The sequence below is a fragment of the Trachypithecus francoisi genome, unplaced genomic scaffold (genome assembly GCF_009764315.1).
Source record: "Trachypithecus francoisi isolate TF-2019V2 unplaced genomic scaffold, Tfra_2.0 Contig01585, whole genome shotgun sequence".
NCBI classification, from domain to species: Eukaryota; Metazoa; Chordata; class Mammalia; order Primates; family Cercopithecidae; genus Trachypithecus; species Trachypithecus francoisi.
Genome location: NW_022681444.1, coordinates 10,760,755 through 10,787,183, shown reverse-complemented (window position 1 = coordinate 10,787,183; position 26,429 = coordinate 10,760,755). Strand labels below are relative to the sequence as shown.

Sequence of the window (26,429 nt, the reverse complement as noted above, 5' to 3'; positions counted from 1 at the left end):
GTGTATTAGAGCTCCAATACCTAAGGGTTTTCTTGTGAATTTTAATCATGCTCCTAGTTAAACCTCAAAAGGATCTGTGGATGGAAAGGTTTTTTGATTTCCTTTGAAGTGGTTGGAAGAAGTTGATTACTCTTGGCAGTCAAGCAGCCTTTTATGACACTGTTTATAAATAATTACTCATGAGCAGGGCTGGAGTTTCAAGGTGTTAGATTTTAAGAGACTGAAATTAATCACATAAATGTATGGGAGAAATTAGGTGGGGAGAAAGGCCGTGGATGTTCCCCTTTTAAAGTCTGTTCATAGATGTGTACCATTTGGGTGCCACTTACAGAAACCTGGAAGGGGAGGGTTTCCCCTGCAGCCCCCAGCCCGGGAACTCTCAGGCGAATGCGTGACTCAGGAGTCAGGTTTGCGCCCCAAAGGCCCTTGCTGAGCTGCATCTCCCCACTCCTCGGGCTCTGTGCGCCCTGAGCCCTGTTGGGTCTCGTCTGTGTCTGGAGGAGCTTCAGCAGGGCCTGTGGTCAGAGCCCCAGAGAGGCAGCAGGCGATGGTACATGAGCGGACCCACGTTCCCCACTGCTCCCTCATCTGACTTTGAGCGGACCCAGGTTCCCCACTGCTCCCTCATCTGACTTTGGCCAAGCAGGCGCTCTCCCCGTGGTCCAAGTGAGAGCTCTGCCTCATGACCCAAGGATCCTCCACCCTTGACCACCCTCCCTGCCACCCCTCCCCACAAACCTCCCATGGCACCCTGGCTCCCATCTCACCTCATCCTCTCACCTGACCATGTGTCCTCAAAGCCACCTCATTTCCACACTTGTCCTGCAAACAGTGTTTCCCACACTGTTTCCTATGATGGCTTCTCTCACCCACAGGGAGGGCCCTGGAAGGCCTTGCCCCAGGCCCTAGGCCTAGAACAGAGAAAGGACCGCTGAATGCCCACGCTGGCTGCCACCCCAGAAGCTAAAAACACCTTCCCAGCTTCCATGACAGTCAGGGCTGGGCCCGCCACCAGTGCTTCACCTGCCAGGGGAATCCAGACTCAGAGTCACAGGCAGGGCCCGGAGCACTACCTGGCAGCTCCACAGGGCCTGCTTCCTGGGTGGAAGGGCAGCGTGGTTGATGGTGGCACGGTGCCCACATGTGGCAGCAGCATCATGGGCACGGGCTGCACTGTGTGGTGTCTTCCCAGCCCATTGGGTGGCCTTGCCTGGGGTGTTGTTCCTGTGGGGTAGCCCTGAGGGCCTGGCTTCCGAGCCTGTGTAGGACTCTGTGAGCCACGCTGGGATGGAGAGATAGATGTAGATATAGATATAGATATTTTGAAACAGAGTCTTGCTGTGTCGCCCAGGCTGGAGTGCAGTGGTGCAATCTCGGCTCACTGCAGCCTCCACCTCCCAGGTCCAAGTGATTCTCCTGCGTCAGCCTCCAGAGTAGCTGGGATTACAGGTGTGTGCCGCCACACCTGTCTAATTTTTTGTATTTTCAGTAGAAATGGGGTTTCACCATGTTGACCAGGCTGATCTCGAACTCCTGACCTCAAGTGATCCATCCATCTCGGCCTCCCAAAGTGCTGGGGTTACAGGTGTGAGCAGTCAACCCCCTTTTCTTCTTGAGCTGCATCCAGTTTCTGCACTTGTACCCAAACATGCTGACTGGCAGAGGGGGCCCTCTGTAAGGCAGTAGTAATGGTGGTGACACAGGTGACAAACAGTGACCATAGGACGAGATGGGGACAGCCAAGGAGGTGGCCCTGAAGGTCGCTGTATGTGGCTCCTCACAGTTCTGGCTGCCATGGGGGTGATCCAGGAGGATAAGACTCGGTCTCTGCCCTTGGGAGCTTCTCTTTCTGTGGGGACAGCGACTCCACCTGTTTCTCAGTAGCGGGTTGACATTCACCAGTGTGGAAGGCTGCGGCAGCCCGCCACTTGATCACGGGCCTCCACAGGGAGCGAGAACAAGGATCTCAGGGAGGGAGAGGGAGTGGGAGGCTGGGGGTGCTGGGCGCTGGGAAGGGAGGACGTTCCTGATGGGAAATGGCAGGTGGCAAGGCAGGAACGTGGAAGGAACAGCCATAGGGAGAATAAGAAGGTCCACAGCTTCTGAGGTTAGAGGAGAGGATTATTCAGTGAGTTACCTTGACTTCCTCCAAAAATGAGAAGGTGCCATGATTTTGGGCAAAGATCTATTTAAACCCAAGCAGCCAGCTGGGTGTAGATGTGCTAACCATTACATTGCTGGCCAAAAGGACACTGTCTAGTTCCTTTTCTGTGTCTGCCCCCAAACTAGAAGGCCATGCACCTCTCTCCTCTGCTGAGACGAGATTCCCTCCCGGAAGCCCAGCCAGAACAGGCTCTCATGCAGACGTTAGAGGCTCATGCGAGTTGCAGTGGACATCTGTTCATCTGTCGCCTTGAGTCAGGGGCCAGGCCAAGGTTACCGGCTCCCCACAAGGAGAGGGACAGCTGGTCCAATCAAGATGGTGTTGAGCAGGCAGGCAGTGTGGATGCATCTGTCCAGACCCCACTGCTGTTCCCTTCATTTCAACCCAGGGTGATGCCTTCCAGCACCCTTCTCCCTATGCTGGTCAGCTCTTTTCCCGTCGCCAGCAGCCACTATAGCTCTGTCTCACCTTATCCTCTCACCTGACCACGTGTTCTCAAAGCCATCTTGTTTCCAGACTTGTCCTGCAAGCAGTTTTTCCACCTGCAGTGGCTTCTCTCCCCATGGGGAGGACCCTGGGAAGCCTTGCCCCAGGTTACAGGCCTAGAACAGAGAAAGGGCTGCTGAATCTCTGCCCTGGCTCCCACCCCAGAAGCTGAAAATGCCTTCTCAGCTTCCATGATGGCCAGGGCCTGGGTCTGCCACCAGAGCTTCACCTGCCGGATGAGCCCAGACTCTCGGTCACAGGTTCAGGAGCCCTTGGTTCATATCACACTCTTGTCAGTAGCCTGGGTTGGGAATTCTGTGGGACCAAAACCAGCCAGGACTAAAATCGAACAAGCTGCCAGTGTTTTCCATTTGCATAGAAAAGTCCATCTTTGAAAACAGACTTTCCTTTCTCGGGTTTTATAAATCTGGCCCATACACTTCCCCATACAGAGGTAAATAATGGGTTTTCCCCATGACTTCCCTCTGTAAAATCATGGGTAATACAATTTGCTAAATAAAAAGGCATAAACATAAAAAAAAGCTTCTAAGGTCGATTTGCATAAATTACAGCCTTATTGGAGAGAGCGCCTGGAGACAAAGTCCCTGTTTAAAATGCTTTATGGTGTTTGAAATCCCAATTGTTCTTGATATTTATGAGTTTGGTAAACAAGTTACTGTGTCCATGTCCCCTTGGAGGTGGAAGAATAAACCATCTCGGTGATCACTTACCTCTCTAAACACAGAGAATGCGTTCCATGGCAAGAGTGTCTCTGAGCTGCTGGGTTACAAATGGCCATGTCACTGGCAGAAAATGAAATCTGGGGAGGAAAGAAATAGGTACACCCCGAGTACTGCAGACATGGGAGGCTGCTTGTCATGTTGAGTGGTGACATTCAAATCTTTTTATTCCACAGTGCCCAGGATTGTAATATTAGGTCCACCTGCCTCAGGGAAAACAACGATAGTAAGTGTATCATATTAAGTGTTGTGATGCTGTAATATCTCATTTATCCTCCAGAGCTGGAATGAGACTGCACCTCCATGAATTTGCAGCGTAACTGAGCTTTGCTTCTTTTCCTTCTCCTCCTTCTTATTTGCTTCTTATTACAAAAGGTAGTGTGTATTTGTAGCAGAAAACCTAGAACCTACCAAAGACCAAAAATAGAATGCCCCGACCATCCAGAGATCCAGAGATGAGCATTTCTTTAACATGCTTGGAGACGCCTTTGTGGGCTTTTTCTTGTGTGCGTACACGCTCTCCTTGCTCACCGTTCGTTATGTCCTTAGGATGCATTTCCAGAAGTAGAAGTGCTGGGTCCAACAGTACACACATTTCATAGACTTTGACTTGGAATCTTAAGATTCACTCTGAACATTTTAATTGTGAAATATTTAAAAGAATCAGAAAAGGACAGCAAACTGTATCATCGATATTCATGTACCCAACCCCCAGATGTTATGCAAATTTAACATGTTGCCGTATTTGCTTTGTTCTCTCCCCATTGTGCCTGGGCCCACCTCGCTCACCCTTTTTCACACACCACCAGTTTCTGGACAGTGAGTGCCATTTTCTGGACAGTGAATGCCTCTAGGACATTCGATCTTTAAGGTCCTTTTTTGTTTTTTCAGACAAAGTCTCACTGTGTCACACAGGCTGGAGTGCAGTGGTGCAATCTGGGCTCACTGCAACCTCTGCCTCCTAGGTTCAAGCGATTCTCATGCCTCAACCTCCCGACTAGCTGGGACTACAGGTGTGCACCACCACATCCAGCAAATTTATGTATTTTTAGTAGAGATGGGGCTTCACCGTGTTGTCCAGGCTGGTATTGAACTGACCTCGGGTAATCTGCCCACCTCAGCCTCCCAAAGAGCTGGGATTACAGACGTGAGCCACCACGCCTGGCCTAAGGTCCACTTTTAAGTGACAAAAATGTGTTAAAATTTCATTCATCTGAGATAGAACCCTTTTTACCTTTTAAAACCCTGGTTGCTGAACATCAGCGAACCCTTCTTCCGTGACTACATAATCGCTGTGAGCATGTGTCATGGACGGGATGGGGCAGGCTGTTCCCCGATTTAACTGGCACCTTGCTTTCCTCTGAAAAGGAGTTAAAATGACTGATCCTTGCCTAAACTAACCTGCATGGGCTATGCTTTTGGAGTTAGTATAGCTGTTCTACTCATCTGTCCATCTGCTCATCCTGTTGGTCTATAGTTTTTCTATTTGATTCCTCCATATCAGACTGTAGGGTTCCATGCGTTTCTGCATTTATCCCACTGGAGTCCAACCATTTTGCTGTTTCACAATTAGAAGCCAGGGACTCCCAGACCTGCTGATCATTGGCATTTCCAGGGTGCTATGAAAAATGCAGGTTCCTGGAGTCCCCTGCAGACCAACCTCATCAGAATCTCCTAGAGCAGAGCCCCAAAAACTAGTAGTTAGAACACACTCCCCAGGTAATTCTGACATTGGGAGTGAGGATGACAGATTCTGCATTTAGACAGACAAGCTCGTTGAACTCGCTTTTCTGGAAGAGTCTGGTTGCTCAGTGGGAGGCTCTCCTTTTATCTTTGACATTTGAATTCTGGGGCCATCTGTGCTTCGTCCTGTCCTAGCTCTTCTCTGGTCCCTGGTAGGAATCTGCCGGGCAGAGCAGATTCAGAGGGCAGAGACTTGCTTTCAGCACATCCCGACATGGCTGAAGTGATCGAGTTTGTCCTCCCTATCGAGGTCAGGCCCCGACAGCTGGTGTTTCAGCAGCAAGCCTTTTGGTGAATTGCTGTCCCCACTCCTGAATGCCCTTTGGAGACACACAGCTCTGATAAGACGATGTACAGTCAAAAAGGGCTTCTTCCCAATGCTGTCACTGAGGTTTCTCAGCAACAGGAACAGGAAGAATGAAGGTTCACACCAGCCCCGGGTCCTGGAAGGGCCTTCAGAACTATCTCAAGGCTGGAAGGGTCATCAGCACAATTTTGGTGTCAAGATTGTTTTAGTTCATTATTCTTTCTTAAAATTTACTCTTCTGTTACAGACTATAGAGTAATTATCAATGAACTAAACATCCCATTGACCAGCATATGCCCGCTCCCAATCTTTAAGAAAAAAAAGAATACTGAGTGTGGGCTGTTACCCATCCTTAGGTTCTGTCCTCAAAGTTCCTGTTCTAAATCTTCCTTGAGATGAAACTCATGGTCCACAGAGCGTGGAAAGCATGTTAAGGTCAGCTAAAACGTAGCCCGCCTGTAGGTCTTCCCACTTGATTTAAGTCTATGCTGGTAGAAGAAGAGATGCTACGAGCAGGGCTCTTAGGCCAGCAGGTGCTTTCTGGGTGCGTCTCCCTTGGTGGCCTTCCTCCAGCTGGAAATAATTGTGCTTTCCCATGGCCAACCTTTTCCCGTCAGAGAGGGAAGGACCTGGGCATTTTAATGGAGTTATTTGTGTATTTATTGTTTTTATGAAAATGCTGTTTTCTTTCCTCTCTTCAGGCCATGTGGCTCTGCAAACATCTAAACAGCAGTCTCCTCACCCTGGAGAACCTGGTCTTAAACGAGTTTTCCTTTACGGCCACCAAAGCCAGAAGGCTTTATCTGCAAAGGAAGGTAGGACTGGCCCCGGGGACGGGGTAGGCACACAGTGGCAGTGCCCACCGCCACCCCCACTGCCACCCAGACATTGCTTGGTTTGTTCCATTTCATTTTTGATTGAGTAAAAGAAAATGCTAGAGTAAAATAGATACAGGCAGGATGTGAAGGAAGGAAGAAGATAATTCCTTACTGGGCCCACGTCCCGTTGGGTACCGAGGTGAGTTTTTGCAATGGGAAGGGATCACAAGTCGAGTGAAGGAGGCTATTTTGTCCAAGCACCTGGTGGAATGGTCCAGGCTTGCTCCATTTCTTCTTAGGCTCAGCCGAGTGAAGGCATGGAGGCAAGGGCTGAACCCGGTGGCCCGCGCCAGGAGATGGAGGGCTGGGCTGCACCAGCAGTTGAAAGGGCAGCTGTCCAGCTGTCCCCAAGAGTGGAAAGCCCCCATGTTCTGTACCTTAGAGGCGTCTGCCTCCTATAGCCCTGGGCAGCCTGCTGCGCAGCCCACCCTCTGGTCCGGGCAGTGCCCATTCACCCTGTCCCTCTCACACACGTTGGGGAGCATTGCAGGAGGTGTGGGTGTTCTGTTTCTAAAAGACCACCAGCTCAATATTTGAAAAACATCTTCTAAAGGGAAATATAAGACTTGATCACATTATTTCTCTTTAATACAAATAGAAACTCAAAATATTTCTTCAAAATTACCTCTGGCTGGGCATGGTGGCACGTGCCTGTAGTCCCCGCTACTTGGGAGGCTGAGGTGGGGACCCTTCCTCCTCTCTTCTGTCTTTCTCGTCATGTTCCCAGCCACTCATGACCACCAATCCATTCTTGTCTCCTGTGTCCTCGGTTCAGACCACCCACAAAGGCAGCTTCAAAGCCAAATCCTCAGGAAGGGGGATCTGCCCAGGCTAGCTGGTCAGGTGTCCCAGGCACAGTCAGCTCTGTTGAGGGGTGTGCAGTGAGGGCTCAGTGAGGCCACAAAGCTCAGACGTGGCCATGAAGACTCCTGGTTGGCAGGGATGACAGTTCTCAGAGATGAGGGGTATGGGCCAGGCGTGATGGCTCACACCTATGATCCCAGCTCTTTGGGAGGCTGAGGTGGGAGATCACTTGAAGTCAGGAGTTCGAGACTAGCCTGGCCAACATGGTGAAACCCTGTCTCTACAAAAGCACAAAAAAATTAGCTGGGCATGGTGGTGGATGCCTATATTCCTAGCTACCTGGGAGACTGAGGTGGGAGAATGGCTCAAACCCAGAAGGCTGAGGTTGCAGTGAGCCAAGATCATACCACTGTACTCCAGCTTGAGCGACAGAATGAGACTCTGTGTTAACAAAAAAAAAAAAAGAGAGAGAGAGAGAGGGAGAGGGGTATGACTTCGACAGACCCCCAGCCCCAAGTCTGCCTATGAGCAGCTCGATGGAGAAGGAAAGCCCGCCTCAGCAAGGCGGCTGCCCCCACGGCGACTCAGTCCCCCAGCCACCCCTGTGGTCTTGCAAGAGTTGGACTATGTGGCTTCAGCTTGTGGGGACACCAGCCTTTCAGGCTGGGAACATAATTTTAGAAAGAAAGTGCTTATCTCATTTTCTGCAGAAGATAAGCTTTTTGGGGTAAGGCTTTTTTGTAGGATAAAAATGTTTTTATTAGCTTTATAAAATTCAACAGAGAGGAGGGAGTTTAAGGAGATTCCTTCTGGGTTTCGTTTTGCTAATTATCAGCATATTTCAGACCACACTGAAGTGCTTTCAAGGGTCTCTTGTTGGGGTCCTTGGCACGGAAACTCGGGTAGAGGGAAGATGAAAGGCCTGGATGTCAGGCCTCGTCAAGGAGTAAAATGTTCTGAAGAGCGAGTGGGCGCATGGCAGGCTCGGCCATGTGTGGCCTTGTCTGCAGACAGTGCCTGCCAGTCAAGGCCTCTCATTAAATGTCCTCTTTAAATTGTCTGCTGATTTGGAGTCCTTATGGCTCTTTTTGCGAGTAGTAATGATGCCTTCAAATACCTGATTTTCTCCTGCTAGTCTTGGCTTTGCCGTCTTAAGCAGAATTCTCTTATGTTGCCACTGTTAACCGAGATATCTCCATCTTAGGCATTTCCCAATGGTTTCCAAAATACTTCCTAACTGCCTTTTTGCCAAGCACTATCCTGCGGTGCTGTGGGAGAGCTGAAGATGAGTTTCTTCTCCTTATCCCAGAAGCTTCCGGCCAGTGAGGAGACTGATGGTCCCATAAAACTAAGCACAAGTCAGGGTATGGGAGCCGGGGAACCTTCAGTAACGCAATTAATCGGTGGCTTGTTTCACTCAATTCATTTACTAATTCATTTACATGAGTCCTGAGGACCTACTAAGTCCTAGGCACTGGCTCTGAGCTGGGAAGGGGGTATAGGCTGCAAGATTTAGGGACTCCCTGGAGCCATAACCACAGTTTACACTAAGCAAAGCCTTCCCAAAGGGCACACTGTGATGTTCCAAGGCATGGAAGGGTCTGGAATCGGGCAGTGTCACAAAGCCCACCGGGATGGTGCCCCAGGATGCTGGAGGTTCACAGTGGCCAGGAATTTTTGTTTTTAACTGTTTGTTATGAAATCTCATAAAAATATCCAGAAGCAGTGAGGATAGTCTGAGAACCCCCATGGATCCATCCCCTGCTTCGACAGATGTCAGCTCATGGCGGTCTAGGCTCGGGTTGCACCCTCACCTGCTCCCCCTGCCCTGGGTCATTTTAAAGCAAACCCAGACAGCATTTGACCTTCCCCATGGATGTTTTAGTCCAGATCTCCTGAGACTGAATATTCAGTGTGGACAATGGCCAGACCTCCCGTAAACACAAGACTCCGCCCCACAGTCTGCGGCTATCCGCCCAGGAGACCAAACCATGACCTGCGGGAGCCCACCCGGGAAGCCGCCTGCTGCGCCAGGCTTGCAGGAAGCCAGGCTGCCCTCTCCTCCAATAGTCCAGGAAGCGGAACTAAGTCACCCCTGTAGTCACCTATCCCAAATGGCCAGGGCATCATTAATAACTGGCAGTGTCTCTAGTTTTTGTTCCTGCTTCCCACCTAGGACCAGCCAGAGAAAGCCAAACGTGCTCCCCTGTCCAGTCCTGTGGAATGCTCACCTCTAGAGAGACGCCTCCAGCTCCCCAGCAGCAGCCTCCAGCAGGCATGCCTGGAGCCCTCCCTCTTCCTCTAAAACTCTCCCTATCCTCTACCTGCCTTCGAGTCCACCAGATGGGAACGATGCTGGCCAACTCCCTTGCCCCAGCAAGCTCTGAGTAAACAGCCTTGGCTTGTCTCCTTTGGGTGGTCTTCATTTATTTCCACACCCCAAAGGTAAGGGCCCTTTTTTAGTAAACACATGGGGACACATGATCACACCTAGAAGTCTCACTGAGGATTCCACCAGGGCCCAGCCAGGGTTGTAAATCTCCCTGAGGAGACGGTGTTCTTATGGCTCCTGGGCCCTCTCCAGCTCGGGCCCCTCCCTCACTGGACCATCAGGGACACGTGATGCTTCTGGGTCCAGGCCAGACCAGAAGAGACGTTCGATGCCCTGAAGATGCTCCTGTCGCTGGACACCAGCCAAGGTCATTGGCTGGTGACCAGCTCCCCTGAGTGATTTTGTCTAGATGCTGACCCCACAGCTCTTCCTGGAGGGGATCAGGGACCCAAAGACATGGTGAGAGCCATCGAAATGAATGTCAAAATGGCCCCAGTCCTCTCACTGAACACCGTGAAAGGGACATGGTTTCCAGTAATACTGCAGAAACCCCCACCTTTTCTTCCCACAGTAGTGGCTCTAGCACCTTCTCCACAGGCCCGTTCCCCTGAAACGCTGCTCCTGGGACCCCAGCCCAAGGCCACCTTTGCCTCCCGTTCTTCTTATTTATTAAGTTAATTGAATTCATCTTTTTGGCCAAGTCTTTTTTCCTTCACCTGCTTTCTCTGGCCCTGTCTCTAAGCCCACAATCTGACTCAACATCATAAACACCACAAAAAGGCTCAGGTGAGGCAGACCCGGGGCGAGGAGGGGGAAGTTGGGGGGACAGGGAGAGGCAGGGAGGAGAAGGGAGGAGAAGGGGGAGTCGGGAGGCCACTGAGGAACCACTCTCAGGTGCTGATCCTGTACTTATGAGCCTGAAATTTCTACTGTTTAAAAAAAAAAAAAGGTCTGGCTGGGTGCAGTGGCTCACACCTATAATCCCAGCACTTTGGGAGGCTGAGACGGGAGGATCGCCACCTTTCTTTTTTTTTTCTCTGTCTCTACAAAAAAGAAAAGAAAATGTAGCTAGGCATGGACACCTGTAGTCCCCGCTGCCCAGGAGGCTGAGCCTAGGAGGTCGAGGCTGCAGTGAGCCATGATGGATCCACTGCACTCCAGCCTGGATGACAGAGTGAGACCCTGTCTCAGAGAGAGAAAACAACGTGAGCCCTCATCCTACCTCTGTCTGCACACAAGAAACATAGTCCCCTCCAAATAGTTCTGAGGATTTCTGGGAAATAGCCCACAGATGTTGCTTCTGAGTCCCGCTGGGTATCTCCCTCACTTCTGGCCACTCCATCTCCAGCTGGCCTTGCTGCTTTCATTTCTGGAGGCTGAACTGAGACACGGTGGGAACGCCCTCAGTCTCTCCCTCCCTTTCCAGAGTCAACCACTCCAGGCAGCGGCGTGGAGCGGGCCTTTTTTGAAGGCTTTGGGTAGAGGAGGTGACTGCAGCCCAGGGAAGCCAGAGCACCAGCCTCCGTTGCTCCTTTGAAAATTCCCTGGCCGTTGTCCAGTCCAGGGTTTCTTTTGCTGTCACCTTCTTCCATGCACCTGTTTGGGTGCCACGCTGTAAGGTCTGCTCTCTTCCTTTGAAGCCTCTTCTCCTCTCCTCTCCCTCCTCTTGTCTCTGGTCCCCCAACCCTCCCCCTCGCAGACTCTAGGAGGCAGTTCCTGCTGTCTCCTAACCTGCTCTGACAGCTCCGAGCAGCAGCGGTAACTTTGGAATGGGAATTGTCTTTAAAGGATGTTCTGTCAGTTCTGAGGGGAACTCAGTCCGACTACTGGGTTTCCCTCCTCTGCCAGGAGAAGCCCCTTTATGGAGAAGTGGGATGTGGGGGTCAGATCAGGGCATCTTACCTGTTCCCCTCCCTGCTCTACTTCCCAAGCTCACACTGTAGCTCAAAATGCCCACAACTTCTGAGCAGACATCACTCACCATGGTGACACAGGGACATTAGGGTCCCTGAGAGTGGGGCCTGGAGATGGGACAGGGAGATGCACGCTCATGTCATCCCAGTGTGAGAAAGCCCACTGGGGAGAAGTCAGGTGGCGCCCCAGGGTCAGAGCCAGGGTTGGCACTGGCGCACTTGGCTGCCTCAGAACCGCAAAACAGTGGGGCGGCACCTTGGAGGGCTAGGAGATCAGCCAGTCTGCCCCCAGGCCCGGAAAGCCACCAAAGCTGCACTGGGTGCTGGAAGGGGAAGAGAGAAAAATCCAAGTTGCAGCAAACGCAGCCTGTCCTGCCCTTAAGTGCACAGAAACAGCACGGGAGCAGCTAGTTGGGTGCTGCAGTGCCACTGAGCAGGGAGACCCAGGGCCAGGGGCCTGAGCCGGGGCTGAGCCTTCTCTGTGGCTGGGAGCGGCGTCACTGCACTGTGTCAGCTTCTCCCTGATTCTCCCCAAACGCCAGGCTTTGGGGGCTGGGGTGGGAGAGCATCACAGCGCTCTGCAAGGAGGGAAGCTGATTCCTGCTAAGACAGTTTGGCAGAGCTTCGAGAAGCAGCTCCTGAAAGCCCTGCTACTGACGTGACACATCAAAGCTGGCATGGAGACAGCACAGTGGCGGGGAGCGGCGGGGGGTGCTCAGGAGTAGCTGCGCTCAAAGCCACCGGCCTATCCCCTGCTGTGCAGGCTGCAGGGGGCGCTGTGCCCCACCGGGGCTGGCCGCCTTTCAGCTGGTGCTGTTTGACTGGCTGGCACCCCCTGTGTCCTGGTTGGCACCCTCCTCTGTGTCCTGTACCTGTTTGAACACTGCCTCCTGAATGGGTGTTGTCAGGGAGGGCAGAGGAATCTGGGAAAAACAGCCCCAGGATGGATACTGGCTGTGCCTGGGGTTGGGAGAGGACCTGAGGGGCTGGGAAAGGATGAAAGGGGATGGGAGGGGAGAGGATGAGACAGAGGGGAGATGCAGAGGGAAGGGACAGTGCTGCTTCCTGCCTACCCCCTCCCTTGCCAGCCTGGGGAAGCTCCCCTGGAGACCCGGGGGAAATGGGCACTGGCGGAAAGACACCCTCCCTCTCTAGCAGCTTTCCCCAGACCCTGGGGGCCCCGTGTGGGTGGGCTTATGCCAGCGGTTCTCCGGTGTGATGCCCTGACCAGCAGCATCCGTGTCACTTGAAAACTTGCTACAAATGCACATTCTCAGCTCTATCCCAGAGCCACTGAATCAGAGCTCCCAGGGTGGGGCCCAGCAATTTGTGTTTCCAGAAGCTTTGCCCGCATTCTGTTGCACAATCAAGTTGAGAACCACCGACTCAGGGAAGAAAGGTGGGTGTAGGGGGCGATAGGATAAGGACACAGGGCTGTGTCAGCAGATGTGGGAGCCAGGGACGGGATGCTGGCTCGCGTCCTTCTTGCCTCTGTGGTCTCCTTTTTTCTCTGTGCACCATCCATTCATTCTGTGTCTCCCTCTTGCTCTCGGTCTTGACTTTGGCTGCCTACCTCGTAGAAACATGGTGGCCCCATAACTTTCAAGCGAACACATTCATCCAGTTCCCAGCAGAGGTGCCCCTCCCTCATTCTCTCACTATCTGCCCTTTTTTCTTCCCATTCCCCATCCCTGGAAAAGCCATTCTGTGGCTGGGTCTGGCTTCTCTCTTTCCCTTTGTGCTGGTTTCATTCCGTTCCACACCCGTCATGCCCGTGAAGTGGCTGCTGCAGCTCCTGCTCTTACATTTTCTCAGCTTCTGATCTGGTGGAAAGCAGGGGTTCATGCCCCTAATGATTGCACTGATGTCCTGGGCCTGACTTTCATTGGCTGGGACTGGGTCGCAGGCAGCCTCTGAATCAATTATAGTGGCCAGGAGTGGGGTATGCGGATTGGCTTAGGCCAATCAGGGCCCTCCTCTGGATCTGAGGATGGACTTGAGCACACCCCGACCATACAGGCAGAAGGGCAGGAGGGCGACTCCTCAAAGGAACTTTGGGAGCCCATGTTACTGTAAGTGGAGTGTATGGAAAATTAAAATAAAAGCCACACTTGCAGTCTCATTTCTGATTTCTACTGGTTAGGTGTGTGAGGCCTAAAGAGGTCGAGGCTTTGCCCAGGGTCGCCCAGCTGGCTGGATCGCAGCTACTGGGAGCAGAGAGCCTGCCCTGGGCAGAGGTGGGAGGTGAGCCCTGATGCCAAGGCTGAGTCTCTGCTCTGCATTAGAAAGGCTGCGCAAGGAAGCCCCCGCCCCCAGCAAGGAAGCTTCTTTTTTTTTTTTTTTTTTTGAGACGGAGTCTCGCTCTGTCGCCCAGGCTGGAGTGCAGTGGCAGGATCTCAGCTCACTGCAAGCTCCGCCTCCCGGGTTTATGCCATTCTCCTGCCTCAGCCTCCCGAGTAGCTGGAACTACAGGCGCCCGCCACCTCGCCCGGCTAGTTTTTTGTATTTTTTTTAGTAGAGACGGGGTTTCACCGTGTTAGCCAGGATGGTCTCGATCTGGAACCTTCTTGATTGGAATGTATTTCTACTTCCCATGTCCTTTTTCAGAAATGTGGGTGGGCATAGAGATTTTTAGCCACTAGTGTGCACTACAAGGAAAGGCACAGGCCAGGCCTTAGCGACTCTCCTGAGAAGAGCTGCTTCCTCCCCAGTCCTCTGTGGAGAAGAGAGTGTGCAGAGCACCCTGGGGAAGCAGCTTCAGCTCTCCGAGGCTCAGCTTCCTCCTCTATGAAAAGGGCTAACACTGAATCAATCACAGCGGCTAGGAGTGGGGTATGCGGATTGGCTTGGACCAGTCGGGGCCCTCCTCTGGATCTGAGGGTGGAGTTGAGCACACTCAGACCATACAGGCAGAAGGGCAAGAGGGTGACTCCTCTTTGGGACTCCTCTTTGGGAGCCTGTGTTACTGTAAGTGGAGTGTAGATGGCACAGAGTTGTTACACAAAGCGAAGAGTGGAAAGCTTGGCCCAGTGCCTGGCACTAGCATGTTCTCAACAAGCACTAGCCGACGTGATGTGTGATTGCTACTTGTTGAATGAATTAAGTTTCATTAGTTCATCAGTCAGCAGGGCTTCCTGTATCCTTGACACCATTTGGTGCTGGGGCAGTGGTCTGCTGGTCAATATTTAACAACCAGCGCTGGGGGCAGGGTGGGGAGTCCTTATTGTAACCTCTGCCATTTCTATGGTGTCAACCCACTGTGGCCAATTTTGTTACCAACATGAGGTCACTGACCATGGACTTGGGAAGAGATGGACATCGAGGGTGCTCAGGGGGCAGTGATTGCCACAGTGCTGAGCCCTTGCTGAGGGCCAGCAACGCCCCACGCTTGTCACATGTATCATTTCATTTAACCGCTACAGAAACTCTTTGAAACATGTTATCTTTGGCCTATTTACAAGTGAGGAAACTGAGGCTTAAAGCGTTAAAGCCACTCATCCAGGTCACTCAGTGGGCAGCCAGGGTGCAGACCACAAGCAGCTGAGTCCCCAGAGGACCTCCCTGGGGCCAGATTTCCCCCACTCCCACCCGATTCTCCTCCTGAAGCTGGCATTAACTTCCCCCAATCAGGATCCCATGCCTGCCCTCCCTGCTGTCCCTCCAGGGCCTGTCTCCCCTCCCCCCACCTCCCACCCCCACCATAAGCCAGTTACCCTGAATGCCTGGGTCCCTGAGGACATCCCCTCCCTTTACCCTCATATGCCCAGGTCCAGCCTGCTCTTGTCAGGAACCCATTCAAATAGCCCAAGGGAAAGGCAGGCAGGAGGCTGCCTCATGTGAATCCAGGAGATGATCTGAGTGTATAGGAACTGAGCCCCTGCAGGGACTGTCCACCCCACCCAGCTGCTCTCTCTCCAGGGTCCTTCCTGTCAGTTGTTCAGTGTTTGGGCTGACCTAAGCCAGTTCACTGAGCACAGACGATATTAAATTTGGGGTAGAAAAATGGCAAACCTCACTAGTTAGAGGTGGTTGAGGGCTATCCATTCTCCCCACCCTCACGACCAGGACATAATAGAACAAAGCCTGGACACACTCTGCCATGCACAGGGCCCTTAGGAAAGTACCCTTGTGAGTCAGCAGGCCCCAGCGGGTTCACGCAGCCTGCTGGAGTGGCTCTGTGATGACCTAGCTCTCTGTCCCCTTAGGTGCGCCAACAGCAGTCAAGGCAGATGCCACGGCATTCCAGAGGCAGGGTCTGGTGGTCACTCCGAGCCCTCACAAATGTTGGTTCTAAATGTAAAGATCTAGATGTTTGTCTAGCTCACTGGAATGTTGCCAGGGTCACCACCAGCCCCAGGACACTGAGAGATTAGGAACAGGTACTCATCTGCCTGGGCTGCCTGGCCCCACGTCAGCACCTTCCCGCTTGGACAAAGGAGTGTAAAGTGGATTTCCCCTGCCCTCACCCCCTCAGCTGGGCACTTTTGTGTGACCCCAACTGCACACCTGGGCAGCCGGCTGTGGCAAGGGCTGTGGCCAGCCCCAGACAGAAGCCCCTCCTTGCTGTTCCTGGGAGGCTGGTTTTGCCCTGATGTTGGGATGTGTGGTTTGGGGCTGGCCTGGGAGTCTCCCATGGCAGAATGTTTGGGGGACTGGGAAGAACTCCCAGCTCTCAGTGACCCCAGGGCAAGGGGACTCTTGGGAGTGGGTTTTCCAGGGGCATTGGCCCTGGGGCGTTTGAGGCTTTGTGAGTTAGATCAGACTTGATTATAAAAAGTAGAGTATGAATGCTGGTCAGAAAGTTCGGAAGCGAGGCAGCTTCCAGCCTCCTCCCCTCGCTCACCCATCTGGGCTTGTCTGTCACTCCCATGCCTGGCTCTGGGTAGACTGGCGTGAGTTCCAGCCCTGCCTTCTGCCCCCTGGCGGTGCAACCCTAGAGAAGTGGCTTCACCTCTCTGAGGCTCAGCTTCCTCCTCTATGAAAAGGGTGACAGCGGTACAGATGGCACAGAGTTGTTACACAGAGCAGAGGATGGAGTGCTTGGCCCAGGGCCTGGCACATAGCATATGCTTAACACACGCTAGCCGTCGTGACTGCTAGTTGTTGAATGAAGCAAGGAATTTGAAGTTTCATTATGGCCAACAGGGCTTCCTCTATCCTTGATACCCTTTGGTACTGGGGCAGTGGTCTGCTGGTCAACATTCAACAACCAGCACTGGGGGTAGGGCGGGGAGTCCTTATTGTACGTAGCCTTTGCCATTTCTGTGGTGTAGACACTCCCACCGTGGCCAATTTTGTTACCAACATGAGGTCACTGACCGTGGACTTGGGAAGAGATGGACACACTTGCCTCTGCTGGGTCTTGGAGCCAATCCCCTCCCACCTCCCACTGTCTGGGGTCCAGAGTCAGCAGGACACTGTCCCTTTCCTCGAAGAGCTTTATAACTTACTGGGGACACAGCCACATGGGCGGGCCATTAGAATGTGTGGTGGTTAGTGCAGTGACGGAGTTCTCCATCCAGGACGATGGAGCACGGAAGTAGCACCAGCCTGGCCTGGGAGGATCTGGCAGGGCTTCCTGCAGGCTGGCAGTTGGGGCTGAGGCTCTGAGGGAGCCCTGGAGTTATTCAGGTGGAGGTGGGCAAGGGCATGTTGGGGCTTGGGCACAGAATAAGGTGAGTACACATGTGAGGGAGGCCCTCAAAGATGCTGGGGGTAGAAGAGAGTTCAAGGAAGGGGGTGCGGTGGGTGGAGGAAGGGCGGGGCCGGATGGTGGTCGGAGCTTTCCCGAGGCCAGGGCGTTGGTGAGGGGTGTGTGCTGGTCTGTGTCCTGAGCTGCAGGATGCAGGTTCGGGCCATCATTCCATGTGTCCTTTTTCCTTCAGACAATTCCCAGCGTGCTGCTCGTCCAGCTGATTCAGGAACGCCTGGCTGAAGAGGACTGCATCAAGCGGGTAAGACTCCAGTGAGCTGGGGTTTTCAGTGCCAAGATAAAGGGGAGGGTGAAGGGCGTGTGTTCATCTCCAAGACCAGAGATGACCAGAGGCATGAGAGAAGGTAAGGCAGGCAAACGGGAGCTCCGTGAAGGTCGGTCTACAGACATGGATTTTGCTTTTGTCAAAGGAAAAGGAAGAGCGTGGAATTCGTTGTATCGGTCAAGGTTCCCGTAGAAAATAGCCAGCCCACCCAGAGGAGTCACAGGAAAGCATTTAATGACAGGACAGTGACAGAAGCGTGGGAGGGTAAGGCAACTGGCGAGTGATGGCGAGGCGCCAGGGACTGGCATTGGCAGGAGACAGAATTAGGGGTACCCCAGACTCTCGCCTCCCGTCCTTTGATCTCCTGCCAGACCCAGTGAAGCCAAAGGGCAAGAATCCAGGTGAGCAGTACACTGAGGCCGGCCTCCCGGGGCACGAGGAGAGTGGAGAGGGCAGGGGAGGGCTCAGGAGGACAGCAGCGTAGCACCCATCTACTGGGCAGTGATGGGCGCCACAGAAGGGCTTTGCCCACTGACTCATGTGTCCTCACAGGAACCCTATTGGTCACGTCATTACTTCTCTCTTTTTATTTTATTGTATGTATGTATGTATGTATGTATGTTTGAGACAGGGTCTCACTCTGTCACCCAGGCTGGACCCCAGTGGCATGATCGCAGCTCACTGTAGCCTCAACTTCCCAGGCTCAAGGGATTCTCCTGTCTCAGCCTCCTGAGTAGCTGGGACTACAGGCGTGCATCACCACACCTAACTAATTTTTTTACTTTTTGTAGAGATAGAGTTTCACTATGTTGCCCAAGCTGGTTATCGAACGCCTAGGCTCCTATATTTTTTTCTGAATTTAGAATTCTAGGTTAACAGTTTTTTTCTTTGAGCACTTTATAAATGTTTCACTTACAATTTTTTCTTTTTTCTTTTTTTGTAATTTTTAAGGGGCTATGCTAATATTCTCTGTATTGTTCTAATTTTAGTATATGTGCTTGCCAAAGCTAGCACTCCGCTTACTTTTTTTTTCTTTTTGAGGCAGAGTCTCGCTCTGTTGCCCAGGCTGGAGTCCAGTGGCAATCACTGCTCACTGTAACCTTGACCTTCTGGGCTCAAGGGATCCTCTCGCCTCAACCTCCCCAGTAGCTGGAACCACAGGTGTCTGCCACCACGCCCAGCTAATTTTTTGTAGACTGAATCTCCCTCTATTGCTCAGGCTGGTCTCCAACTCCTGGTCTCAAGCAATCCTCCTGCCTTGGCCTCCCAATATGCTGAGATTACAGGCGTGAGCCACCACACCCAGCCTCCCCTTACTTCTGACCACTGTGGTTTCTATGAAAAATCTAGTCATTCAAATTCTTTTATAAATAATGCATCATTTTTTTTCTCTGACTACTTTCAAGACTTTTTCTTTGTTTTCAGTTTTCTTTTTTTTCTCCTTCCTTCCTTCCTTCCTTCCTTCCTTCCTTCCTTCCTTCCTTCCTTCCTTTCTCTTTGTTTTTTGAGGGGGAGTCTCTCTCTGTCACCCAGGTTGGAATGCAGTGGTACAATCTCAGCTCACTGCAACCTCCACCTCCCAGGTTTGAGCAATTCTCCTGCCTCAGTCTCCCAAGTACCTGGGATTATAGGCATGCATCACCACGCCCGGCTTATTTTTGTATTTTTAGTAGAGATAGGGTTTCCCCACATTGGCCAGGCTGAACTTGAACTCCTGACCTCAGGTGATCCACCCGCCTCGGCCTCCCAAAGTGCTGGATTACAGCCCTGAGCTACCGCGCCTGGCCTGTTTTTAGTTTTCACTAGTGTAACTATGACATGTCTGGGATGAATTTCTTTGGGCTTATTCTTTTTGGTGTTTGCTGAGCTCCTGAATTTATAGGTTTGTGTTTTCCTCCAAACTTGCAAAGTTTTTGGCCTTTATTTCTTCACGTAACTTCCTGCACCTACTCTCTCTCCTCCCCTTCTGCAACTGCAGTAACACAAAGAGTTTGCCCTTTTGCTGTTGTCACACAGGTCCCTGAGGCGCCGATGTTTTTTTTTTCTTATCTTCTTTCCTCCCCTCCCCTCCCTTCCCCTCCCCTTCCTTTCCTTGATGCAGTCTCACTCTGTTGCCCAGGCCAGAGTGCAGTGGCACAATCTCGGCTCACTGCAACCTCTGCCTCCCAAATTCAAGCAATTCTCATGCCTCAGCCTCCCCATTAGCTGGGGTTACAGGCATACACCACCGTGCCTGGCTAATTTTTTTTTTTTTTTTTTGAGATGGAGAGTCTCACTCTGTCGCCCAGGCTGGAGTGCAGTGGCGCGATCTCAGCTCACTGCAACCTCCGCTTCCCGGGTTCAAGCTATTCTCCTGCCTCATCCCCCTGAGTAGCTGGGATCACAGGCATGTGCCACCATCCCCTGCTAATTTTTTTTCAGTAGAGATGAGGTTTCACCGTGTTAGCCAGGATGGTCCTGATCTCCTGACCTCGTGATCCGCCTGCCTCGACCTCCCAAAGTGCTGGGATTACTGGCGTGAGCCACTGCGGCTGGCCTAATTTTTATATTTTTAATAGAGACAGGATTTCACCATGTTGGCCAGGCTGGTCTGGAATTCCTGACCTCAAGTGATCCGTCCGCCTCGGCCTTCCAGAGTGCTGAGATTACAGGCATGAGCCACCATGCCTGGCCCCTATTGTTTTTACTCTCTGCCAATCAGATGTGATCATTTGTATTGAACTATTGTCAGGGTCACTGAATCTTCCCTTTATTTTTTATTCCACTGTTGAGCTTGTCCTGTGAATTTTTTATTGCATCGATCCTTTCTGCCTTTTGTGTCTTTGCTGAGACTCTATCTTTCCATGTGTTTACCAGTTGGAACTTGCTTGTAATAGCCGCTTTTGAGTCTTCATCCGCTAATGCCAACATCTGAGTTATGTGGTGGTGACATCTGTATCTGCTCTCATGTGAGTAGAGGCGTTCCTGGTTCTTCCTGCGCTAAGTAATTTTGTATCCTGGACATTTTAAATATTGTTATGAGGCTCTGGGTCTTGTGTAACTCCTACGGCAAATGTCATTATTTTTGCCTAAGGAGATGACTGATTCAGTTGGGTTCAGGTTGCACGTTCCAACCAGGCTTCTCAGGGTGTAGTTTCCACGTCAGTCCTGTGTTCAGCCCCTTTGCAGTGCCGTGCAGTGACTGACCGTGCAGCTCTGTGCTACGCGCATATCACCCAGGGGCACGTGGGGACTTGGCAGTGAGCTGGCCACAGTTCACGTCTCAGTGTCTCTGAAATGCCGTGTAGGGTCAGGCCCACACGTGCACAGCTTGGGGGTGAACCTTTGATCTCATCAAACACTGTGTTTAGTTACTTCCCTGAGCTCCCCTCTCTGGCATCTCCCAGTAACTCCTAGTTCCCCGGTGCTCTTCTTTTTGGTATTTTGGCCAGGAAACTGAGGTTTTATTTATCCTGCTCTGCCACTCACTTCCTGAGACTGCATCCATGACCAGGGTCAAGTGGTGGGAGGACAAGAGAGGAAGGATTGACCGGGCTTTGCCCTGTTCTCTTGGGACTGGAGAAGGGTCCCCTCTTTCAGTGTTTCAGGTACCTGCAGGCCCCTTTGACACAGCTGTGCCACCACGGCCAACGCAGGACTGCCTAGAGGCAGGAGTGTGAGAAAACAGAGAAAAGAAAAACCCCACAGAGGCACCCGCACTCCGAGTGCTAGGAGCCCCTTTTCCCACTCCCCTCCCAGCTCACTCTTCTCCCATCTGTTGCGCACCTTCAGCCTTCAGGTTGCCTTAAGACTAGGCCAGGAGATACTGGTTTGGTGGTATTTAGGATTCTAGTCTTTTCCCCCAACTTGCCTACTACTGGATAACTTTCTGAGTCCTCGAATAGCTGCCCCATGTGTTTTATGCATGTATTACAGCTACTTTCACTGGGGGTGACAAGGGGGGTGGCGCGCATTTCATATCTCCCAGAATCGGAAATTGTGTCCTTTTAAAATATATATATATGCACATACAGACTATCTCTCTCTCTCTCCATCTGTCTCTCACTTGAAAATGTATTAGGGCCAGGCCAGGCGTGGTGGCTCACGCCTGTAATCCTAGCACTTGGGAGGACAAGGCAGGAGGATTGCTTGAGGCCAGGAGTTCTAGACCAGCCCGGCCAACATGGCAAAACCCCGTCTCTACTAAAAATACAAAAAAAATTGGCTGGGCGTGGTGGCCCATGCCTGTAGTCCCAGTACTTTGGGAGGCCGAGGCGGGCAGATCACCTGAGGTCAGGAGTTCAAGACCAGCCTGGCCAACATGGCGAAACCCTGTCTCTACTAAAAATACAAAAATTAGCTGGGCATGGTGGTGGGCACCTGTAATCCCAGCTACTTGAGAGACTGAGGCAGGGATAATCGCTTGAACCCAGGAGGCAGAGGTTGCAGTGAGCTGAGATGGCACCATTGCAGTCTAGCCTGGGTAACAGAGCAAGACTCTGTCTCAAAAAAATAAATAAATAAAAAATTAAAAAGAATTAGCTGGGCATGGTGGCACGCGCCTATAATCCCATTTACTTGGGAGGCTGAGGTGGGAGAATCGCTTTAACCCAGGAGGTTGCAGTGAGCTGACATCATGCCACTGTGCTCCATCCTGGGTGACAGAGTGAGACCTTGTCTCAAAAAAAAAAAAAAAAGGTATTAGGGTTGAATGCAGTGGTTCATGCCTGTAATCCCAGCACTTGGGAGGCTGAGGCAGGAGGATAGCTTAAGCCCAGGAGTTCAAGACCAGCCTGGCCAACGTGGTGAAACCCTGTCTCTACTAAACACACAAAAAATTTGATGGGCATGGTGGCATGCACTGGTAATTCCAGCTACTCGGGAGGCTGAGGCAGGAGAATCGCTTGAGCCTGGGAGGAGGAGGTTGCAGTGAGCCAATATGCATCACGGCACTCCAGCCTGAGTAACAGAGCAAGACCCTGTCTCAAAAAATATATATATTTATTGGGAAGCCCCAAATCTGAAGCGGTACCCAGGAATCTTTTCAGCATGCTGGTGTTGGAGTAGCAGTTCTCACGAGCTTGTTCCGCATGGCCCTCAGCCATGGGATCTACCTCACAAACACCTGCGGGCCGGGCTGCAACGCTGACTCTGAACAGTGTGTTTACATCTGACCTCAAATTGTTCATTGTGAGCGGTTGGTCTTCTGCCCAGGTGTAGGCAGATATCCAGAGCCCAGAGGCTGTTCTAAATCGGGGGTGGACACATGTTTTCTGAAAAGGCTGAAGAGACACTTGTCGAGGCTTTGCAGGCTATATGGCCTCTATCACAACGACCAGCTCTGATGTAATACAAAGGCAGCCGTACACAACACAGACATAAAAGGGCATGGCTGTGCTCTAGAAAGACTTTTATCTTAGAAGCAGGCAGCAGGCCAGATTTGGCCTGGGGGCTGTAGCTTGCCAACCCCTGTTCTAAGTAACACTTTCACATCGATCACAAAAACATTTCTGTCCTTTCTCTTGAGCTCTCAATAGAAAGCAAACTTCCAGCCGGGCGCGGTGGCTCACACCTGTAATCCCAGCACTTTGGGAGGCTGAGACGGGCAGATCATGAGGTCAGGAGATTGAGACCATCCTGGCTAACATGGTGAAACCTCATCCCTACTAAAAATATAAAAAAACTAGCGAGGCACGGTGGCACGTGCCTGTAGTCCCAGCTACTCGGGAGGCTGAGGTAGGAGAATCGCTTGAACCTGGGAGGCAGATGTTCCAGTGAGCCAAGATCGCGCTGCTGCACTCCAGCCTGGGTGACAGAGCAAGACTCCATCTCAAAAAAAAAAAAGCAAACTTCCACCTTCCAGGAGTGTTAGGAGAAAGACCAGCTTCACTGCAGACTTTCATTTTCACTAAGTTCCCTCCCAGTCACCCGACTTCCAAGCTCCGTGGCTTGATTCTGCATCTCCAGTTGAGTGCCCCCTGCAGGCACTGAGTTGTTTTCACTGCTAGGACCCTTCCCCACACCCGAGACCCTCCTCCTTAGCACCCCCCACTTCTAGCAAGATGAGCAAGATGGTGTTGCCTGCCTTGGGCTCACCATTTGCAATTGGAGACAGAGTCAAACATGACCAAGGCAAGGCAGATAGTGAGAAGGGTTGTGATGGAAAAACCATGGCCAGGAGAGTCCAGTTATTCCTGAAGTCTCTAGTGAAGGGGACTGGAGTGGACTGTGGAGGGGCTGTCTTAGGCTGGAGGGAATGGCAGCCAGAAGTGAGGCAGGGACCAGAAAACCCAGCCCTTTACCCCAACTTCGCACTCTTAACTCAGAGTGTCCAATCAACCCCGTGGGAACTTTTCCTAAAACTGACCTTTCGGTCAGTCACTATGTTTAAGGTTTCCCACCTCTTTTCTCTAGGACATGCCAAACAATCTTTTGGCAGAGAATTAAAGGGGAGGGAAAGATGGCCCGAGTGACTGGAAGTGGGCCAGCATTTTCCCCTACAAAATGCTGTGTGCCTTAATCCATTATTTCTTATGCATTTGCCAGGTTGGATTAGATTCTTGCATAGCAGATCACCAGGCTGGAAGCATTCAACGGAGTCTTCCTTTCTTCTCTTCAGTCTTTTTTTTTTTTTTTTTTTTTGAAACAGGGTGTTGCTCTGTCGCCCAGGCTAGAGTGCAATGGCACAGTCATGGCTCGCTGCAGCCTCAACCTCCTGGGCTCAAGCTATCCTCCCACCTCAGCTTCCTGGGTAGCTGGGACTACAGGCACGTGCCACCATGCCCGTCTATCTTTCGTTTTTATTTTGTGTGAGACGTGGTCTCCCAGTGTTGCCCAGGCTGATCTTAAACTGGGCTGAAGCGATCTTCCTGCCTCAGCTTCCTGAGGAGCTGGGGCCACAGGCGCGCACCACCTTGCTTGGCTAAGTTTATAATTTTTGTAGCGACAGGGTCTCACCATGTTGCCCAGGCTGGTCTCAAACTCCTGGGCTCAAGTGATCCACATGTCTTGGCCTCCTGAAGTGCTGGGATTATAGGCATGAGCCACCGTGCCTGGCTCTCTTTGATCTTTAAAGCTAAGCCGTTTTCTCTTTTCATAATGATAGCTACTCATCAAATTTGGTCAAATATAGGGGGGTGGTACTTCTTTGGCTTAAGTGTACCCGAGTTGCCCAGGACTGGACCCCCTCAGCAGGGGTGGGGGCTGTCTGTGAAAGCACAGCTGGATACGGTCTTAGCCATCAGGTGGTGTTTCCAATTCAGTATGCCAAGAGTTCCTGAAACCAGGACTCTCAGTGTGATGAGCATTCGTCCTAAGCACACAGGAAGGGAGAAATTGTGTGCTTCCTATCCTCAGGAATAACATGCACCTACAACATGTGGCCTACTCATGAGCCAGCATCACCACCCTTGCCAAACGAAAGGCCCAGTGGAGATGGCGCCACAGTCTGTCTCAGTCAGCAAAGGCAGCAGGACTTCCCTATGCCTGGTTGTGGAAGACCTGCCTTTCCCTTTTCAGATTTCCTTTGAAGATGCTATGATCCCCAAACCACCTGTGACCCAGGAACTTTTTTTTTTAAAGCTTTTTTTTTTTTTTTTTTTGAGACGGAGTCTCGCTCTATCGCCCAGGCTGGAGTGCAGTGGCCGGATCTCAGCTCACTGCAAGCTCCGCCTCCCGGGTTTACGCCATTCTCCTGCCTCAGCCTCCCGAGTAGCTGGGACTACAGGCGCCCGCCACCTCGCCCAGCTAGTTTTTTGTATTTTTTAGTAGAGACGGGATTTCACGGTGTTAGCCAGGATAGTCTTGATCTCCTGACCTCGTGATCCACCCGTCTCGGCTTCCCAAAGTGCTGGGATTACAGGCTTGAGCCACCGCGCCCGGCCAACCCAGGAACTTGAGCAGGAACTGCTGTGTCCGGGCCGCTCTTCCCCCGGCCCTCTCTCCTGGTCAAGAGCGTTTGCTTCAACCAGCTGCCTTGGTGCGGCAGAAGCCAGGAGCTGGCCTGCTGGCCACTGGAAGGCAGAGGTCTCTGGGGTCCAGGCAGGCAAGAGAGCGGAACAGGCCCAGAGCCTCTGCTCCAGCTCTCCATCTCACCCCAGGAGAAGCTAGAGACCTGAACTGAGCATGCATCTGAGCCTGGCATCAGACACTACGCCCAGCAGCTTCTCCAGCTTCATGGGACCCTACATGGTCAATGTTACTATTATTGTGCCCATTTTATAGCTGCAGGGCCTGAGGCACGCCCAGAGTCACACAGTGGGAAGCAGCAGGACTGGCCAGGGTGGACCAGGCATGTGGTACACAGGACCAGCGCTGTGACCCAGGGGCTCCAGGGCTGTGCCGTGCAGCCCGGGACAGAAGCTCAAAGGCTGGGCAAAGCCTACCTACTCCCTGTCATGTTTTGTGCCATTCACAGGCCCCCATGTGTCCCCATGCCACCTGATATGTTCCTCAACTGGAGTCACGACCAAAAGCCTTGTCATGGTTTGTTGGCCTACCCGGCTCCCCAGCCAGTGTTTCCTAAAAGTATTCATTCATTCATTCATTCATTCATTCATCTATTCTCTTATGCAACAAATCACTTTGCTAAGCACAGGGGCCAAAGCAGTGAACAAGAAAGTTAAACGTCTGCTCTTAAGCAACAGAAGTTCTAGTCATGGAGAGACAGACAGTGTGAACCAGATAAATAAGCAAAGGTGTTATGTCAGCCAGAGGTGGATCTGAACTTCATAGCAGGAAGAGAGGCTTGGCATGGGGCCAAGGCGTCTATGGGCCCCTCTGTCCCATCCACCCCATACAACCACTGCAGAAGGCCCAGGGTGGGTGTCTGGATACCACTGAGCAACTCTTGAAGTCTCTCTCCTTTCCAACCTCAAAACATATGGAGCAGTACTATTTCGTGTAAGTAATTTTTGCAAGTTACAGCGTTCCAATGGAAATGCTTCTGGTGGGTAAGCATTCTGGATTCTAGGTGGAAATCTAGAATCCAGAGATGCAGGGCCTCAGGGTGGGCTGCCAACAATCGTCTGTGTGTCCCACTGGCTACGTACACCCCCTTGAAGCCGCACTGCGCTTCTTTCCCCGTTCCAGAATCTAACAAGGCTG

At 51.9% G+C, this 26,429-nt stretch overlaps 1 protein-coding gene and 1 pseudogene across 3 annotated transcripts in view; one reads left to right on the top strand and one right to left on the bottom strand.

Moving 5' to 3' along the window:
* The window catches only part of AK8 (adenylate kinase 8), a 163,021-nt gene that overhangs the window by 8,246 nt on the left and 128,346 nt on the right, over nucleotides 1–26,429 (top strand). For 2 of the 3 annotated variants that reach the window (XM_033194892.1, XM_033194901.1), the window contains exons 3-5: nucleotides 3,567–3,616; nucleotides 6,142–6,255; nucleotides 17,253–17,321. In XM_033194892.1, the coding sequence (XP_033050783.1) occupies nucleotides 3,567–3,616; nucleotides 6,142–6,255; nucleotides 17,253–17,321 (233 nt within the window). Of the gene's footprint in view, nucleotides 1–3,566; nucleotides 3,617–6,141; nucleotides 6,256–17,187; nucleotides 17,322–26,429 lie in introns of those variants that run through there. The other variant, XM_033194909.1, reaches the window with a different exon arrangement.
* Nucleotides 18,260–18,359, bottom strand: LOC117073982 (annotated as a pseudogene).